Source organism: Clavelina lepadiformis, chromosome 3 (genome assembly GCF_947623445.1).
Source record: "Clavelina lepadiformis chromosome 3, kaClaLepa1.1, whole genome shotgun sequence".
Taxonomy (NCBI): Eukaryota; Metazoa; Chordata; class Ascidiacea; order Aplousobranchia; family Clavelinidae; genus Clavelina; species Clavelina lepadiformis.
This window is the reverse complement of record NC_135242.1, coordinates 18,616,683-18,636,063: the sequence shown is the minus strand read 5'-3', so window position 1 is coordinate 18,636,063 and position 19,381 is coordinate 18,616,683. Positions and strand designations below refer to the sequence as shown.

The following is a 19,381-nucleotide window of genomic DNA, read 5'->3' as shown; positions in this document are numbered from 1 at the left end:
GTTGGTGATACCGTTTTTCAACTACAGAGTTGCTAAAGTTGTTGCTCCCAAGCGTCAGAGTCTGCTGGAAGCTGAGGACGATTTAGCAAGAGAAATGGGACTTTTACAGGTCAAACGAAACGAACTGCAAGAAGTAACAGATAAACTGGAACTTCTTAACGACAACTTGCGAGATAAAATGGCGGAAAAGAAGGTAGGCTACGGGTTTTCCGGCGATGTTGTTACCAAACTCGATGAGCTTGTTCAAATTTTCTTCTTTAATAAAATTAATACAAACGCATTAGCGGCTGGAAGACAACATTGAACTAACAAAAGTCAAGCTTATACGTGCCGAGAAGTTAATCAGCGGATTAGGCGGCGAGAAGGAGAGATGGACCGAGCTTACTCACAGCCTTGAAAGCACGTATCATAACATTGTTGGCGACGTACTTCTCTCATCAGGCATCGTTGCTTACCTCGCACCATTTACTCCCCTCCATAGACAGGTATATACTTGTGTTGATTTTAAGAGATCATTTTACCGTTTTTAATATTGCATTTTCGAATAATGTATGATGATGTTGTTGATTACAAAACTTCGACTTACCGATTGCCATGACGCATGCGTTTTTTTTAGGAAACCCTAAAGAAATGGTGGGAAGAATGCAAAGCCAGGAGCATTCCAGTTAGCGAGGTCTTTTCGTTGGAAAATACTTTGGGAGACCGAGTCCAGATCATGGAATGGCAATTAGCGGGACTACCCAAAGATAAGTAGGTGCTAGTAGGCCTAACATCTTATATAACCAATCGCGAACCAAACAACACGAATTTGTCGTATGTAGCGATGCTTACAAGGACACCATTGTACTGATCCAATATGCTTTAGCTCATCTGTCGATAACGCGATCATCGTGAACAACGCGAGTAGGTGGCCCCTCATGATAGATCCGCAGGGCCAAGCGTCCAAGTGGGTGAAGAATATGGAACGAAAAAACAACCTTCATGTTTGCAAAGTGACCGACAAAGACTATCTTCGAACTCTTGAAAACTGTATACAGGTGCACAATTTTTTTACGCAGTTCCTACTTCAATGGATGAATGACAGCGTAGCTAGGCGTATGATGTGGCTGTTTGTGACGTTAAATCATTTAACTGAACTAAGTTTAGTGTTTTAAATGGGGTATCCACTATATAGCTGACCCGAGCACAAATTTCTCCTTTGCATGAGTTGGCATGAAATATCTGATAACATCATGTTCAATCTTGATTTTTATATACTGCAGTTTACTATACTATAGTGACTGCGATTTATTTGTTAGTTTGGCAATCCGATCTTGATCGAGAATGTCCCGGAAGATTTGGATCCCGTTCTGGAACCGGTGCTGCTTCGTCAAACATTCAAGCAAAGTGGTATGGAGTATATCAAACTTGGAGAAAATACTATACAGTACAGCCACGACTTCAAGTTGTATATAAGCACAAGAATGAGGAACCCGCATTATCTTCCGGAAGTGTCTGTCAAGGTCGGTCTGCATAATTTACCCTTCGATCTTAACCTACTAAAAACGAAATCTTTATAAATTATGCCTATAAATTAATATTCGATTTCGTGATCAATGTAGGCTAATTAATATAGATTAAATAATCAAGAATGTATTTGATTTTTTTAATTCCATTGCTTTTCGAAACAAAGCGTTATACTTTGAATAGATTATAATTATAGTTAGGTCTCGAAAGAATTTAGGAAATAAATAATTTTGATTTTGATTGGTTTTATAGTTTTGGGTTTTAAAATGAAATCTTTCCACCTAATATAGTTACGTGGTCAATTGTTTGCTTGTATTTTTCGGTATACGTTATAATTTCTACCATTCATTTGCTTTGGTTTCATTAGTATCACAACGAGTTTTCAGTTTGTTTTGAAGTGTAAAAGATATGTGGTTGAACCTCGCTGTTAGAGAGAGCTTGTTTTTCTGTATTGATAATTTCCAATGGTTCCTATGTGAGTCTTCATTGCTATCGGTTGCTAAACCAAATTATATAATATTTGTTTACATTTCTATTATAATCTTATTCATTTATTCTATCTCCTATGAAGGTTACCTTGATTAACTTCATGATTACTCCCATTGGGTTGGAGGACCAGTTGTTATGCCTGGTTGCGGCAAAAGAACGACCAGAACTTGAGGAGCAAAAGAACGAACTCATTCTGGAAGGAGCCAAGAACAAACGCTTACTAAAAGACATTGAAGATAAAATATTGGAAGTTTTGGCTCGGGAAGGTAATTCTGATGTTTAATTTCAAGAGCTAGAGGTGTTGTTTGAAGTGGATGTTATTTCAGCAATCGGATATAAATCCCACGAATGCAACGCCTCTTATACTATACAGAACATATAATATGTGCTGTTAAGCAGCATGCCTTATATTTATAGCATCCACGCAATAACAACCAATATCCTTTTTAGGAAATATTTTAGAGGACGAAACGGCCATTCGCATTCTCTCGGAGAGTCGGGAATTATCCAGCAAAATTACGGAGAAACAAGAAATCACAAGCAGGACTGAGCAAGAGATTGATCACACAAGGAACGGATACAAACCAGTAGCAATCCACTCTTCCGTCCTATTTTTCGTCATATCTGATCTCGCTTATATCGATCCCATGTACCAGTATTCACTGTGGTGGTTTATCAATTTATACACTCAGGTTAGTTTTGTCAGTTAGTTCAAGTTTATTAATTATTATCAATGTGATATCTGATCTTGGTCAAGTCTTTTTTACCTTTAAATAAAATAATAATAGTAAAAATTTATCAAGAAAGAACGACAAAGAGCATTTATTTGTCTACGTGTTTTTTTCAGTCAATTGACCAAAGTGTCAAGTCTTCTAACCTCGAAGAACGCATCACGAACTTAAAGGATCATTTCACGAAGGTGATTTATGGAAACGTATGCCGATCGCTGTTTGAAAAAGACAAGCTTCTTTTTTCATTTCTTCTATGTATTGGTATACTCAAAGCCAAGTAAGCAAATTGTTCTTCATGCCTACAATAATAAAATGCCGCAGAAAGTTAATACGGAAACTGACCTCTCTAAACTCGCCTCAAATGTTAATATATATTTATGCTATATACTGACAGTGTAAAACGTCGTGTTCCCAAACCACCTCGTTTTCAAACTGTTTCATTTTGTCAGAGCTGAAGTGGACGACAGCCATTGGCGTTTTCTGCTCACAGGAGGAATTGCATTGGAGAATCCCTTCCCCAATCCTGCCCCAAAATGGTTGTCCGAAAAGTCCTGGGCGGAGATCGTGCGACTTGACGACATTCCTGCCTTCACTGGTATCATGCCTCACGTTCGGATGAATGTAAGCATAACTTTACGGTATATGAAATGTTAGTATTTGAAGCTTCGGCTGATTCGAAGTGCTAGTGACTTTTTATTGCTAAAATCAAAACAAAACACGATAAACAGTTATGAATCTGTGGCAGACATCATCCTGGAAGATTTTTTATGACTCTTCTACGCCTCACATCGAATCCTTTCCCGCTCCTTGGGATAACAAATTGAGTGATCTTGAAACACTGGTAGTTTTGCGATGTATTAGACCTGATAAAATTGTTCCAGCTGTCCAGGTATATATACTTCTTTAAGTTCCACCATCATTACTGCTGTTCGAGTCTAAGAATATGTGTGTTGTGATATGTTTGCTTAATCGGCTAAACTAAAATAATAAACAACCTTTGCAATTGTGTAAAGGATTTTATTGTCAACAAAATGGGAGCGCAGTACATCGAACCACCCCCGTTTGATCTTCACACTAGTTATGAAGATTCAGATTCTTCCACACCTTTGATCTTCATTCTCTCTCCAGGAGCTGATCCCATGGCAAGTTTGATGAAATTTGCCGAAGAAAAAGGTAAAAGCGAATTGCTAAATCTTACTTTCCACATCATACTAAAATGGCTATTTGCATGTGGCCGTTTCTCTGCTTCCCAATTTTCACTTGATCATATCTATCTCATATCTTGCATTTGTGTCAAGTTTTACAAAAACCTACTAATTCAATTATCATACATCATTTCAGCATGACTTTCTTTACGGTTAGTTTTTCACTGTCACCGTCACCTTAACACAACATTAACTTTGACATTAACCATTTCATTTTAATATTTCATCGTGATAGGCATGATAGAGCAAACTGGCACACAGTGCATAACTCCTAAAACCCCATTATCGAGAAGAGCTTCTCTGAGACCGAGGTCACCTCCCAGACCACTAATACCAGCTGAAAAAGATCAAGAAGCTAAAACCGAACATAAACCTCCATCAGCAAGAAGAGGTGTTGGACGCAGGAAATCTTCCATACTATTGCCGCCGGCAAATGAAAACATTTATGAAGAGGACAATTTAGGAATAAATCCTCATCAAACGGAAGAAGATATGTCAAAAGAGGTTTCGCGCGTCATTGCGCAATTGCTTCAAAAGCAACAAGAAGACAAAAAACTTTACAGTATGTTTTTCTTGTCATGTATGCCTCAGAGACTTCTCATAACACGTGGCTGCATCATTCACGACCTTTCTACATCCAAGTTATAGTTTATTTATTCTGCTCAGAGTCATATTATTAACTCTTCCACTTATCAGTTCATCACGTAAAAGAATGTTACTTTCATAATTTGCATTTCTTCAAATCAGCGAAGCGCTCTTTCAGTTTATTCTTATCTTGAAGGCCTGTCCAGTGGAATGCAGACCATATCTTTGGGACAGGGACAAGGGCCGATAGCAGAGCGCATGATAGAACGGGCCAGGAGCAATGGCACATGGGTGGTTCTACAAAACTGCCACCTAGCTGTTTCGTGGCTTCCAGAACTAAGAAGAATTTGCGAAGAGGTAAATTTTTGCGATGATATTCGCTACTGTTTAAAAATAAACATGTTTAACGATTCGTACAATATTCGGAGGTTGTAAAGTTTTAGTGATAAAATGATGACGAGATGAGATGAGATGAGATTTACTTTGTAAAGGATTTTGATGAAATATGTTTTTTAGGCCATCACCGATAAAGCGACAACAAAAGATGAGTTTCGATTGTGGTTGACCAGTTACCCATCCCCAGAGTTTCCAGTCTCTGTTTTACAAAATGGTGTTAAAATGACAAACGAGCCTCCCAAAGGCTTACGAGCAAATCTTTTCAGATCATATATGAACGATCCAATTTCAGACGCCATGTTTTTTAATGCTTGTGATCAAGACGGCAAAGGTCCAGTAAGTAATACCATTTTTTAAACTGAACAAGTTGTGTGCAACAACAGAAGAGTTGTTGGTTATATTTCAAACACGTACAGACTTTTACTACATTGAACAGACTTGACAGGAAAAATGGACTCCTGCCTTGAATATCATTTCTTTTCTAGACTTGGAAGAATATCCTTTTTGCTCTTTGCTTCTTCCATGCCCTCGTTCAAGAAAGAAAGAAATTTGGACCTCTTGGCTGGAATATCCCATACGGTTTCAACGAGTCCGACCTGCGGATCAGCATCCGACAAGCGCAGATGTTCCTAAAAGATTACGACGAGGTTCCGCTGGTGGCTTTGAAGTACCTTATTGGTGAGTTAAACAGAACGATGAATCTGCATTCAAATAATCCTTTTTGTAAATTCACACTTACACCTTTGTCTACTCCAGGCGAGTGCAATTATGGAGGGCGAGTCACCGATGACCACGATAGACGACTACTTCAAAGCTTGCTATGCAACTTTCTCTGTCAGGAAGTGTATCAGACGTCATCGTACAAATTCACTTCCTCACCCTTGTACTACAACCCATCCGAGTCCAGCTACGAAGCTTATATATTGTACATAAAGAGTCTACCACTTAATACGCATCCGGAGGTAACACCGACACATAATTTATCTTCGAATTTGCCTTCTACAGTATTTTTATACCTACAAATCCTTGTATGATATATTTAGACATGCATATTCATGGTAAATAATTTAATATTTGATAAGTTTAAAATATTGCACACCAGTTCGCGCCCCCTTTAACAGTGGGCACTATATTTAGGTTTTTGGATTTCATGAGAATGCCGATATATCAAAAGATCAGCAAGAAACTCAACAAATGTTTGATGGTATTCTTGTCACCTTACCTAAACAAACAATGGCCGATGGAGGAAAGTCACCACAGGTAGCCTACTAGGCCTATTTATGCACGATTGAAAGATTGAGATGGGTAAAATAATGTAGATATTCTCCATCATGTCCAGCACACTGTTGGGAGAAAAAACAAATCTTGTTCATTGTACTGCAGTTGCTTGTGCAAGAACTTGCCTCGGATATTCTCTCAAAACTACCTGATGGGTTTAAATTGCAAGAAGTGCAGGCAAAATATCCAACCGACTATTCGGAAAGTATGAACACAGTTCTCGCTCAAGAGCTTATTAGATTCAACCGACTTACCGCCGTGGTTCGGAGCAGCTTACAAGTAAATATCATCTGATTTTGTCACGTTTTTCTCGTGCATTAGCGTAGTATAATAAAAAACTGACATGATTGGTTTGTACAAACCAATAAATATAATGCTTTTTGTAAATGACAATAAACTGCATTACTTAGGGACACTGTATTTTTTGTTTTTGTTTAAAACGTTTTCGTGTTTGCTTATAAAGGGAATGATCAATCTCTCTAAGATTTTGCTTTATTTGGAATTTCAGGATTTGCAAAGAGCCCTAAGAGGTTTAGTGCTCCTGTCAGTCGATTTAGAAGATGTGTTAGACAATATGTTGGTGGGAAAGGTACCTTCGCTTTGGGCGGCCAAATCATATCCATCATTGAAACCTCTTGGAAGTTACGTGAGCGATCTCATTGCACGGCTTCAATTTTTCAAGGTTAGTCGAGTAACGGTTCGTTTAGTAACGCTTTTTATCTAAGGAGAACAAAACTTACACAGGGCTGAAGAAATATGCTTCCTGTTCAACCCATTTTACTGTCGTTTGTTTTTAGACATGGGTAACCAGCGGGAAACCAATTATATTTTGGATTTCGGGATTTTTTTTCACACAATCTTTCTTAACTGGAACGATGCAAAATTATGCAAGGAAACGTCGCATACCTATTGACCAATTAACATTTGGCTTTCATGTGACCTCAGATCCGCCCAAAACGCATCCGGTATGTTTCAGGATATTCGGCTGTCTTTGCTAGCAGTTAAATCAAATTCTTTGTTACACCATACGCAGAATGTTGGAGTTTACATTCACGGCTTGTATATGGAAGGAGCTAGATGGGACTGCAAGGAGAAAACGATAGCTGAATCCTTCAAGAAAATTTTATACGATCCTCTTCCAGTGGTATTCTATTGCCTTTATTCCACCTAAAATTCGTTGGTTCTTGACAAATTAAATATTTTTTTTGAAACTAGGTACACTTTTGGTTAATATGGAATATTTCCCTTATTGTGTAGATTTGGTTGGAGCCAACAGATTTGAAGCAGAAAAAAGATGGGCAAAGCCATTTGTACGAATGTCCTGTCTACAAGACAAGCTCCAGACGTGGTGTTCTTTCTACAACTGGTCACTCAACCAACTATGTCCTGACAATTAAGTAAGATTGGCAAGAAATATTTACGGAAATCTTTAGAAGACAATTTACGGGAAAGTTAGGCCAATTGATTTCAATTCCTGTGAGATTTCAAACAAGATTCATAACATTGAAAAGAGAAAACTGCAGTATTAGATCGCAATTACTTCATGTATTAACCTGTTACATATTTCTTATAGCTTCCCATGTGGAGGGAAAAAACAGCATTGGGTAAACAGAGGAGTGGCGTGTTTGTGCCAACTGGACGACTAAACAGGTAGAAGATTGATTTTGAAATGACAAGCTGGGGAAACCACCTGGCACACAAGCATCCATATCATATTAGAGTACAGTCAAAATGTCCTGTCGTGTGGTTTTATCTTAAATCTTCTTTCTCGTTTGTGCAAAAACGTTTTGCTGGCCTGTTGCAATTTATATATGCAAGCAACATAATGTTTCTTCTTTTTGCAAATAACAAAAATATTTGTACAACTTTCTAAATTTTATTTTTTTATTGGGTGCGATAAACCAAACAGAACAATATCCGTGTAATTTAGTTACAAAACAATTTTTATTATGTGAAATATGTTATATTTAGAGGTGTATATATTAGTGCCAACGTGTGCACAATATGGTTGCCACTTAAAGGAATTAGCACACGCATAAATGCATGTTGTAGTGGTGCCTTAGTCAAACAACACATAAGCGATCGAATTTTATGAAGCTTAAGTTCGAGTGAATAACCTAGATATTTTGATCCAGCACACTTGTTTTGATTTTGTTTAATAACTTTTACTTTCCGTTGCCCTATTTATATCTTCAGTATTTCCGAATTCACTGTGGACTTACTGATTGACTAATGGTACGTGAAGTGATTTCACATATTCTGATATTGCACATATAGTTAGGCTTTTCGGTTTTTTCAGACCTGGCTTACGTATAGTATTAAACATGTTTTATACACAGACCGTGATTTCCATCACGAGTAATCTAAAGTGTTCGCTATTGTCGCAATTGTGAATTTTTTTCAGATAGTTTTATCGCTAAGTAAATAGATTTACTATACGTGTGCGTTTCTGTTCTTACATTCCTTGGAATGAATTACAATCGTCGTCAGCAACGTCGTTGTAATTTGTGATCGGCCTGTGGGGTTCCTTTTATTTAAAACATACCCATACTACATATTACCACTTTTTACATAGGTATAGGAATTTATATTGGCCGATACTTCAAGCTAATTTGTAGTATAATATACAAAGACCTTGGATGATTGTAGAGGAAAGTCACCCATGATGGGACATTGCCCAAGATTACACAGCGCAATCATTTCTTTCAGCCACGAGTTGGCACAAAGTTGACGTAGTATGTCTACATGCGCAATTTCTGGTGAACGTTTTACGACCTTTAGTGCTGGTTGTTTGAGCTTAAATCAAAACCGAATTCGACCCAATACTCGGAAACTACTTCGACTCCTAGTATATGCTGGTTGATGTAATGGCTCACTTTTCCACAAGTCAACACCTCTTATAACTTACAAACTTTACGTCCAACAAATAACCAATTCATTTTAAAAGCAACAAATCAATATATAGCACTGTATCAGTGTATATGAAACAGCAACCTTTGAACACATATAAGCATATATACATTATAGGTTGTAGTCATACGAGCACTAAATTGGGTTGGTGTTAGGGTTAGACTTATAGGGTTTGAATTAATTGTTAAAAGGTTAGCAGAGAGAGAGAGCTAAAATTGTCACATTAAATATGATAAAACTGTCACATAACCGGCTTTCACTTTAACAGTCATACTATGGCGCCACCATGCGAATTTGAAAACTATTCCACAATAAAGGCAGTTCTAATTTGCAACCAGTGAAGCAAACCGTTTACGACTACAAGAAACAGGCCTATTTTCACGAAGGTAAATCCAAAGATGTCAAACTAAGGTTTGATAAAGACAAAAATGGATAAAAGGTTAACGGTAGCGGAGAAAGAGTGTGGGAGAACTGTTTTAACTGATACACCGCCCAAATCCTATGGTATATAGGCCTAGAATTATGCGAATAGAATACTAGAATAATGTAGAGACATTATTTTATGTTTACACGTTATTCTATAGGAAAGATCATGTTTTCAAAAACGTGAAAATATCAAGGAAGCAAAGACAAAAACAGTCTTATGATAGAAGAGAGTTTTATACTGTAGGTAGAAACCCATTTGCCAAAAATTTCATACATATACAGGCACGCTCGATAACCGGGGCTAGTGTGGTGAAAAGTTAGTCGTTAATGTGTTAATGTTTGTTAAAGTCGGGCAAAGATTTTCCACATATTACAGATAAAAATTCCGATACCCTGTTAGCATGACATAAAAGCTGATATTACAAAATAAAGCAACAAAAAGCTTCGTGGAGTACACGCCCTTAGATGAGGAAAAAGGTGTAAACAAATATCTTCATTTTTATTACATAGCTCAAGCTATGAGTTTAAAAGTGTATGCCCACGGCAACTTTTTAGTTGGTTGAACGAAAATGAGGCCATATCATATATATAGATTGTCTTGCCCTAATATGTTTCTTGCCGCTTTTAAATGCACGTATATTTTGCACCATAATAAGTTTGTGTTTGCATTTTTTATTTACTCTTGTTCTATAGTACCTTTCTATAGCAGTATTTTGCTTGCACGTAAGCCGTAATTTGTTTGGGTGTACACACCCAAGGCCGTATAAGGCTGTCACTTTTTATTTCCTTCTTCCCCTTTCGCTGTCAGAAGAGGTCATTTTACATACGCCTGGTTGAACGAAAGATGTTTTTAATTGTTTGAGTTCATGCAAGAAAATTTTCATTTGACTATTTTAGCCAGTTGAAGAATTTTTAGGTAAAACTTCTGTTTTAATCAAAGCTTTTGACGATTTGGATTGTTCACTTTGTTTCGTGATAATATTACTGTAATTAAGCCCAGCTGTTGGGGTATAGCCATCATTTCGTCAGAACTTGATAAAAAAAGGATTTGCTTGTTACGATTAGCATGTATGAAATAATTTGTAAAATAATACTACATGGATAAATGATATCATCAGAATTGAAGTTAAGCGGCTTATTTACTATTTTGAAGGAAAAAGCTAACGGCGGTGTTAGCATACATAATTCTCAACAACATATCATAAAGATCGCTTTCCTGAAAACATCTCAGTTCAATTATTCATTCTATTTTCAAAACTTAATCCAAGCTGTCAAGAATATCCTATATGCTGTAGGTTACGATTACGATACCCAATTTACAATTTTCTGTGCGAGTAGGGGAATTATTCCTTTGTGTAGGTGTACGTGTTCGAGGTTCCATTTACACGGGAATAAAAGTTTGTCTAAACCTGGATCTGAAAACTTTGCAGCGTCGGCTAGTAAGTAAAAAGCGATCAATGGATCGGCTGAATTGCACTGGCAAGAGTAGAATATACACTAGAATAAAACTCAGAGTCAGCTTGTAAATTGTAAACATAAATATATTTCGCTCACAGCGGGTATCAAATCGCGATATACATTCTACTCCATTTATACAGCTAATGGTGAACACGTATCAAAACTATACCACCAACTGAAAGTGTAGAACGCGCAAATAATTTACAAACGATATCCCATCACATAGCTCTAGAAGTGGTCTAGTCGTGCTTTACTTTGTATGCTTCGAGTGATCTAAAAAGCCATGATATCTTAGAAATTTCCATAGACTTTAATCTTTAGTGAATTTGTCTTGACTTGTGGTAAATCATGTATGAATGTTTTGGTAAGTTGAGTTAGAAAAGCCTAGTTTAAGTCAAAGAAATATTAAATGCTTTAATCTAAGACGAAATGTGAAGACAAATGACATCAAACGTGCCTAAAGTTTGCTTTATACAAAAAAGGCATTGACTAAACGTCTTATAACAACATAACATTTGTCGTACAAGATTTTTTTCGCCAAATCTATTGTAGCAGATTTGTATTCAGTTGATGTAAGCCGTCGTGGGAGGTCAAACAAAGAACATTTACGGACTCGAAATTCAGCGCTTGTCTGACCGCAATAGATGATATATATGTAGGAGAACTTCAGTTGTGGGAGCCACTGAATCAATTATAGTGCTTACTGCATTAAAAGACGTCAAAGAGAGCTTGTATGTTATGCATATCTTTAACCAAATATCAGCGACCACGTTAAATCAGAATCATGCCAGTTGAGCAATATAGATAAACCAGTTTTCTTTAGCGCAAGACAAACAGACAAACTATTATGTGAAGACAAATAGATGAGCCAAAATGCACTATTACTATAACTATTTTAGAAGAGTAGCTTAAATGCAAGTTACCTGGAAACAAAATAGCGCTCATTGACTGACAAAAGTAAAAGTTTTGCTGCTGATGCCCTGTAAACACCGTAACAAGAAATGTACCTGGTATAAATTTATGAAACTTTAACGGCTAGTCCCATTCCGATTTTACCAATTAATACCATAGCTGATGCATTTGTTTCGGCACATTTGGCAGCTAGAAGTTGCCATTTCACCGAAAAATATATAAACCAGCGTCACTAGCGCCAGCAGCTATAATCACTTGAACAAAGTGGTGGATTATAATTAATAAGACAACGGATTAGTTCATGTCGCAGATAAATATTTTAGAAGTTATATCTAAATGAAAATAGTTGTAGTTTGTTCAAACACATTCCTGGGTCAATAAATAAATTAGTTCTAAACAAAATAAAAGCATTTACGCATTGTTATCTTAAAAACACAAATAAGAGTGTTTTATGTTTCTGCCAACAAGAGTGTATGCACAAGATATGCACGGAACGCAATGCTTTAATTTCAGGCTGATACCGCAATTGCGTCAGAAGAGCTCGTTATCTTGAATCTGTCGGAAATAATTACCGTTTAATTGACCAATACAGTAACGCATAGGCTACCACCAAACAAAAATGACAAAACCACCGTCAGAGTTTACCAGCCTAGCGTTTACTCCTCTCCTAGAGTACTTTGGTATTCTTGTGACAAGTCTAAAACATACCTGTGTAGAAAACACTCGTCTGGTACACAGTCGGCATGGTTGAAAACAAGAGAAATTACACGCCGTACGCATTTTTTCTAATACACATCTTTATAAGGATCTTAAAAATCGAAAAATAGTGCGTGGACTAATATTTTATAGAATTTATTTGTTAAAATCTTTGGGAAAGCATGTTTGTTGCTTCAACGTTTTTACTGATGATGATTTTATGACGGTTTAGCATGAACCCAACATTATTGCTGTTGTAAAGATTGCTTCATTTTTAGTTAAAATTTAAAGTAACTCTAGTGACCTGTAATACGGCCTTGAATAATTGACAAACCCACGCAGTTGCAATGAACGAGTCATATGCTTGTTACCTTCTACGAAGCTATATTGGTCAAAATGCCTTGAAGGGCAAAAGCCTTAAGAACTATAAGAACTATCTAACTATATCCTATAAAATTTAGCTTGTAGACGAGTGTTAACGAAAACCAAAACGTACAAAGTTGTTTCAGTTGGCGCATTAGCACGTCGTTATTGGCTATGAGGACAGGTAAAGCAAAAAATATTACAAAGCAGTGCATAGTTCAATGCACCTGCAGTTCGTTGTTAAATGCAATGTATTGCGCCAAACAGAGAAGACTTTACAGCACTTAAATGCTTTCAGGTTATCAAATACGTAAAATATATTTTAAAGCAATCTGACAGAAGGAAATTCAGCCCATCGTATATATACAGCATAGAATCAGGGCATGCTCTAACACTTTATATCGGGCGCTCATATATTAACTTAATTAGAGAAGATTAAAATACGGAAACTTAATTTAAAATATAGGAAACCGTACCAATTAGTTGGGTACGGAAATATACAAGAATTTAATGCTTCAATGAAATCATTCAGATCAGATATTCTGGATATTTTATTCTAAGATATTGTTCTGTGATTAATATCTACAAACGAGTTCCGTTGTATCATATAGTCTTACATCAGGCATGTGCAACCTTTTTCACTGGAGGGCCAAATACAAAATTTTGAATGACAACGCGGGCCACATGATATTTTCAGAAAAAATTAGTATCATAAAACGACTTTCCTATGCAGTTTATATAGTTAAGAAATAGATTTAATTTAGTCCACGACACGAAAATGCGAAAATTTCCATTGCTTTGATGTAAACTGCATCAAATAGTGATGGCTAGTATGAACTTCTAACATTTTGCTGAGCACCACGCGGGCCGCTTGGAAAAACCGGGCCACTGGTTGCACATGTCTGTCTTACATAAAGAGCTCGCATAAAAGCAATAAGGTTTCAATTCAACTTGCTTCCGTTGTGTACAAAGTATTTTCAGCAGGCCCATAAAGTTTGCAAATGCAGAACTTAAAACAAACGAAACTTCTGTTTAGTGTTACGGTCTTTAACATCCACTTTTGTTTGGTAAAACAATTTCTAGGTCTACAAATCCTTATTTTCTTAAAAAACGATAGCATTTCAAAAAGAAAAAAACCTTTTGATTTATTATAAGTAAATGGCCTAAGAATCTTAAGAACTATGACCAATATATCTTAACGTGTTAAGCAAGTTTTAAGTACACATTTTTACATAACATACTTGGTATGGAGTATTGTTTTTAAATTACCTTTAAATACAATTTCTATTGCTCTGGCCTTTTGAATTTTGTTTTATTTTTTATTCCATCTGATAAAATGTTTTGATCTGATGATTAGGACCAACAATTCAAGTGAATACCGTGATAAGTCCAAAGACAAGGCTGCTAGTTTATCAGTTTATTGCTTTTCAAGTGATTGTTAAAACTTGAAAAAAGAGTAATGTGTTTTGGGAAGTTGAACCGATGGTCATACTCAACACCGTGTGGAGTTTTGCAAGGATCAAAGATTGTTACTTTTATAAAGACTCTCATACGAATTATCAAGTCAATAATATCGCGATGCTTGTACTTCCTGTACACATTCATTGCCGTTTGGCGAGTCACAGAAGCGTTGGATCAAAGCATCTACTGGTTACTTCTCTTAACACTGTGTCCACTGGTAATTGAAACGCTGCACGCCATAATTGTCCGCCAAGGAAACGAAATGAAATGGTAAATCATGTTTCGTATCAAATCTTTTGTAAGATTTTGTTACCGTATTTATAAGTAAAGGGCAGTGTCAGCTAAAAAATGAATGCGAAATGTAACAGCAAATTTGTTACTACAGCGAATCAGTAAACAAATATAAACGTTTAGTTTTCACAAAACAGTTGCTTGAGCAGTCTTTAGCAGTAGAAATATCTTACATAAATACTTAAAAAGTGGCTTACTGTAAAAAGTAAAAACAACCAATTTTGCGATGCGATGGGTATAAGACCTGTTAAAACAACAAAAAAGGTTTTTTGCTTCTATTAAGAGCTTGACGTGGCCATTTGTTGTCAAGTTTACAAAGGAGAAAACAAAACAAAGGCTGAGAAGGGAGAGCGTGACAAAATAACTACTTCAAGCTAAATACGCAAAAACTCGCTCTCAGAATGACAATGTTTTTCGTGCTGACATCGTAATTCCCCGAACGAATAGTTTTCTTTGTTGAAAATACCGCATTAAACAGCTTATATTTTTTGCCATAAAGAAAATTTTCGAATATTTCACTGTGAATTGACGATTCCGTTCCGATTGGGGTTTTAAACTACTTCTGATAGACCTATATACAAGTTTGAGCTTAGAATATTTTTACACGCCATTGATATCGAATTTTGTAACGCCAATTTTATTGCTTCTAGAAAGGAGCATTACAGTTGAAGGTCATAGTTAAAAGCAAAAGTTAAACTTCACTTACGGTTTAGGCCTACTTTCAATCAAGTCTAGTAATTATAAGTATCTCTTGCAACATTACAAATTGTTGAAAAGTAAAAAACTTAACTTACCGCAACACAAAAAGTAGGCAAAACTTTGTGCCACTCTGTTTTTTTGCGCATGCTTCATTAAAACTAATATTTTTTAGGATAAGCCCAAGTGTGTTTTTCTATATGGTTGCTGGAATACCATGCATGTGGCTATTGGAACTTAAGTTGCTTGACCATCGAATATCAAACACCACTGATACCCCATCAAATGACACTCAATTTCAAGGATTAGCGGTAAATTGCAAGTTTCCAAATAGCTGATACTTTTCAAATGTAAAGAGCGTGTGTTGATTAAGCTTTTTTCGATACGAAAATGGGTTAATATATTATACAAAATCCAAAGCCAAAAAATATATTTGCAGTGGATAAATACAAACTTAGGTTTTTTATGTCACTTAGATTTCAATCAACTTCTCAGATGAAGGTTGGACCCTTGCTCTTGAGCAAATCCTCATCTTTGTGCTAGTTTTTGCAAAATGGATTGCCCCGAAAGGAGAGCTATCCCGCAATGAGTTGTCACAACTTCTTTTGGTCAATATCGCGGCTGGAGCAGACATCATTGAGCTCTTGGAAGTCTTTGGAGAGGATGAGGTGAGTTACAGATATATCTACCAAACTTATGGACATACAAAACGTCTTTATGTCTGTAACATATTAAGGAACCTCTTAGGAGTTAAAAATTCAGTCAACATGTGTTTAGGTGAATCAAAACACTGAAATCGTCTACTTGGTATTGGCGATATGGTCTTGGAGTTTACTTCAGTTTGCCTTCGTACTCACCGCCACAAAAAATCTTCCTCCACTAGATGAGGACTACGACGAAGTCGTCATCGGTGGCACAAGGATTAATACTTTGAAACAGGAGGATAAAAACTCGAAGCAAGACAAACAGAAAAATGGAAATTCTCTACAGGTTCCGAATCATCAAAGCAATGGAAAGCAGCAGACTGGAAAAGAACAATCTACAAATAAAACAAAGAAGAAAAATGGTCATGCAAAAGAAAGTTCAGATAAAGAGGAGATTCCTAAAAAGACTGTTAACAGTCAAAGCATTGTCACTATCATTAAACCTTCAGAGACGTGTGATTCGGAAGAGACGGATTCAAAAAAGCACGAAGATATTGAAGTGGGCGATGAGACTCACATTGTGAGCAAGATTACGGATCCAAATAAGATTCATGATCAACTACGAGCTGACGAGGAGCTGGCTGCCTGTCTTTCAGGACGTCGCTGCTTCGAATGCTTTTGCTGTTACACTGAAATCTGGGGAATGCTCATGAGCATAATATTTCAGGATGGTCCCTTTTTCATTCTCCGAATGGTGATCCTTTTCCACTACAAAGTCGTGACGCACATGAATATCTTCTTTACCTGCAAAAATGTTCTGGTGATTATTCTTCTTTTCAATCGAATCAGAGTTGTCATCTTGGAGGAACGAAAGCCCTGGAAAGCTTACATGAAGGAAGTGAAAAAACAAAGAAGGCGTGAAAAAGATGAAACGAGACGAAAGCTAGGACTTCCACCGAAAACAAAAGATCTATCGGGGGATGCAGAAGGCACAAGACGGAGAAAATCAACATCACTTCTGCCTTCGTCAGCAAAAACAAGCTCTCGTCCAGGTTCAGCTCAACCCATTTCAAAGCCACGTTGGATGATATGGAGAGCATGAATAAATTAGAAATTGTACAAGTTTTATAATTCAGATAATTTGATTTATTTTACGCCAGAGTGCGTTGCTCTTTGTCGCATAAACTTCACACATCATCTGTTTTATCATAGGTTTACAGAAATGTATTCTGGAGCATGGAGCGTTGCTTGCGTTGCGTTGCGTTGCGTTGCGTTGCGTTGCGTTGCGTTGCGTTGCGTTGCGTTCATGCTTCTAGAATGTATTAACAATGCCTAATCACGTTGTAAATTTTGACGTTTTTTTTACGAATCCTTGTTCTTGATGTTTTTTCTATAAGACATCAAACCCAGACGATTGAACAGAAATAACAAAGACTCAGTGGTTTTATTTAATTTATTCGCTTTTATGGAAACAATTTTACTAGACGGGATGTTTAACAACCTTATAACGAACTTTTTTAAATATCGATGTTTGTCAGCTGATGATGAATTGCCTTTATGAACATGCATTACACTTTCGTCACATTTGTATGCGTATGTAATAAAGCTCAGATATGTAGAAACAGAAGTTGATTTCTACATGTGTTGCTTGGCAAAGTCTTTACAAACGTCATGTACAAAATAACCTGGACCCGATTTGATCCTAAATGGATAAGCGAAATACTCTAGTGTATATTACCAAACCTAGCTGAACTACTTCTTTCTCATTTGGACAAAGCAATGGTTTAACTTCACTTAAATCGACATCAGAGGCTGCATTCAACACAACATAGTAATTTTACGTTTTGCAGAACATTTTGGTGAGCACGACAGCAAAATGGGGAACAAACAGGCTTTGTTTATGTCTAACTTTGTCGTGGCAATTTATGTGCTCGTTTTTGGATCAATAAACGTAAAACTTTTGATTGCATATATGGCTTAAATAACTATATCATTAATATGTGGCAATCAGCAAATAAAGATAAGGCATAAAACAACAAACAAATGCTATCCAGTACAGTACTATACACTATACAGTATTGAAACAAAGTAATTATATAGTAAATGGCGTGAAGTTGGTTACCGGTTTGTTAGCTACTTAATGTTTAGTCACTGTACATGGAAAAAGGTGGTTCAATACACCTTTACAGAAAGTTTACGATTCCCACCCTTTAGTAGTTTTCCATCTAAAAAAATCTCTCTTCAGTCCAATTTTACCGTTCGCTTTTAGTATGTGTGCACATTGTACAAAATGGAGGAAAATTTGAGATGATGTAGGAGTGATGATAGGAGTTGAAAGCGTTATAGATAAAAAATGTGAAGTTGGTTACAGGTTTTCTGGTAACCTCTGCAATTACTTGTTCGAGGTCCAAGTAGGTTAACCCTATAAAATTCAGGCCTACCTGATGTTAGTCATGACCAAATGAGCAGTGGAAAACAGTTTGGTGTAAAGCTGCAAGGAAACAATTTTTTGTGGACTTAGCGACGAAGTTTTGCAACAAAATCCTTGAGTTGTAGAAATGTACACTTCTCGAGTTCCCATGTCTTACCAAAGAGAAGCATTTTTTTTCAAATCATTCCTTCACACTACTTGCTGACAACTTTTTTATCATTAATTACTTTTGGTGGAGCTGTTCAACTGCCGGTGTTTTTGAAAGCGGCTCCGCCAGTAAGATTTTAAGATAAAAAATTACCACTGAAAAATTATCACATCAAAAACTGATAATATAAAATTGTTACTGGTGGAGTCACGTGCAATTGTTAGCTCAGAAGTGGTTGCTTTCGTAAAAGTTGCAACAGCCAGAACAGATCATTCGAAGTTGTAGATGTAGAAAGTTACAAATCATCAAGCAGCGAGAAAGAGCTTTTAGCAGTAGCAACCGTTGCTCAGACAGAAAAGCTAGTACATCTGAATTTATAACTATAAGGGTTAGTTAGTTTATCGCCCTCTTCTAAGCTACACTGCTTAGTTTTGCCCATGCTTGTACTGTACTGTAGTTGGTTTTAGTGATTTTTTAAAAAGTTTTGAGGAAGCGAAACGGTAACTTGAATTTCTCCAACGGTCTCAAAAATTGTTTTTCTGCAACTACAGCAGAAAATTAGCAAGTATCACCGTATATGCTGGTGTATAAGCTCACTCCTTGTTCTAATTAAATGTATGATATTGGTGATTTGGTTTTATCGTCACGCGCATATTTTCGTGACAAGTAACTATATGCATGTACGTCAACCTGAACGTTTGCTCAGAATTTGAAATACAAAAGGAAGAGAACAGAAAAAAGCGATGACGAGGTAG

The 19,381-nt window shown here is 36.6% G+C and overlaps 2 protein-coding genes across 7 annotated transcripts in view; both read left to right on the top strand.

Annotated features, from left to right (window-relative positions):
- Window positions 1–8,709, top strand: part of LOC143448560 (dynein axonemal heavy chain 3-like) — a 51,360-nt gene extending 42,651 nt beyond the window's left edge. For 3 of the 6 annotated variants that reach the window (XM_076948364.1, XM_076948365.1, XM_076948363.1), the window contains 23 exons: window positions 28–193; window positions 285–485; window positions 617–750; window positions 866–1,037; window positions 1,299–1,502; window positions 2,078–2,261; window positions 2,446–2,687; window positions 2,843–3,003; window positions 3,176–3,347; window positions 3,472–3,615; window positions 3,740–3,899; window positions 4,167–4,493; window positions 4,713–4,873; window positions 5,033–5,248; window positions 5,398–5,590; window positions 5,669–5,874; window positions 6,050–6,172; window positions 6,296–6,469; window positions 6,699–6,872; window positions 6,988–7,155; window positions 7,224–7,334; window positions 7,448–7,587; window positions 7,764–8,708. In XM_076948364.1, coding sequence (XP_076804479.1) covers window positions 28–193; window positions 285–485; window positions 617–750; window positions 866–1,037; window positions 1,299–1,502; window positions 2,078–2,261; window positions 2,446–2,687; window positions 2,843–3,003; window positions 3,176–3,347; window positions 3,472–3,615; window positions 3,740–3,899; window positions 4,167–4,493; window positions 4,713–4,873; window positions 5,033–5,248; window positions 5,398–5,590; window positions 5,669–5,874; window positions 6,050–6,172; window positions 6,296–6,469; window positions 6,699–6,872; window positions 6,988–7,155; window positions 7,224–7,334; window positions 7,448–7,587; window positions 7,764–7,836 — 4,006 coding nt within the window. In that variant the 3' untranslated portion in view covers window positions 7,837–8,708. Of the gene's footprint in view, window positions 1–27; window positions 194–284; window positions 486–616; window positions 751–865; window positions 1,038–1,298; window positions 1,503–2,077; window positions 2,262–2,445; window positions 2,688–2,842; window positions 3,004–3,175; window positions 3,348–3,471; window positions 3,616–3,739; window positions 3,900–4,166; window positions 4,494–4,712; window positions 4,874–5,032; window positions 5,249–5,397; window positions 5,591–5,668; window positions 5,875–6,049; window positions 6,173–6,295; window positions 6,470–6,698; window positions 6,873–6,987; window positions 7,156–7,223; window positions 7,335–7,447; window positions 7,588–7,763 lie in introns of all 6 variants that reach the window. The other 3 variants (XM_076948366.1, XM_076948367.1, XM_076948368.1) reach the window with 3 other exon arrangements.
- A 5,589-nt stretch (window positions 8,710–14,298) lies between these two features.
- On the top strand, window positions 14,299–18,011 carry LOC143450435 (uncharacterized). The gene is made up of 4 exons (XM_076950985.1): window positions 14,299–14,686; window positions 15,579–15,714; window positions 15,880–16,071; window positions 16,181–18,011. The coding sequence occupies exons 1-4, from the start codon at window positions 14,415–14,417 to the stop codon at window positions 17,147–17,149; spliced, it is 1,569 nt and encodes a 522-aa protein (XP_076807100.1). The 5' UTR covers window positions 14,299–14,414; the 3' UTR covers window positions 17,150–18,011.
- Window positions 18,012–19,381: the final 1,370 nt, after the last annotated feature.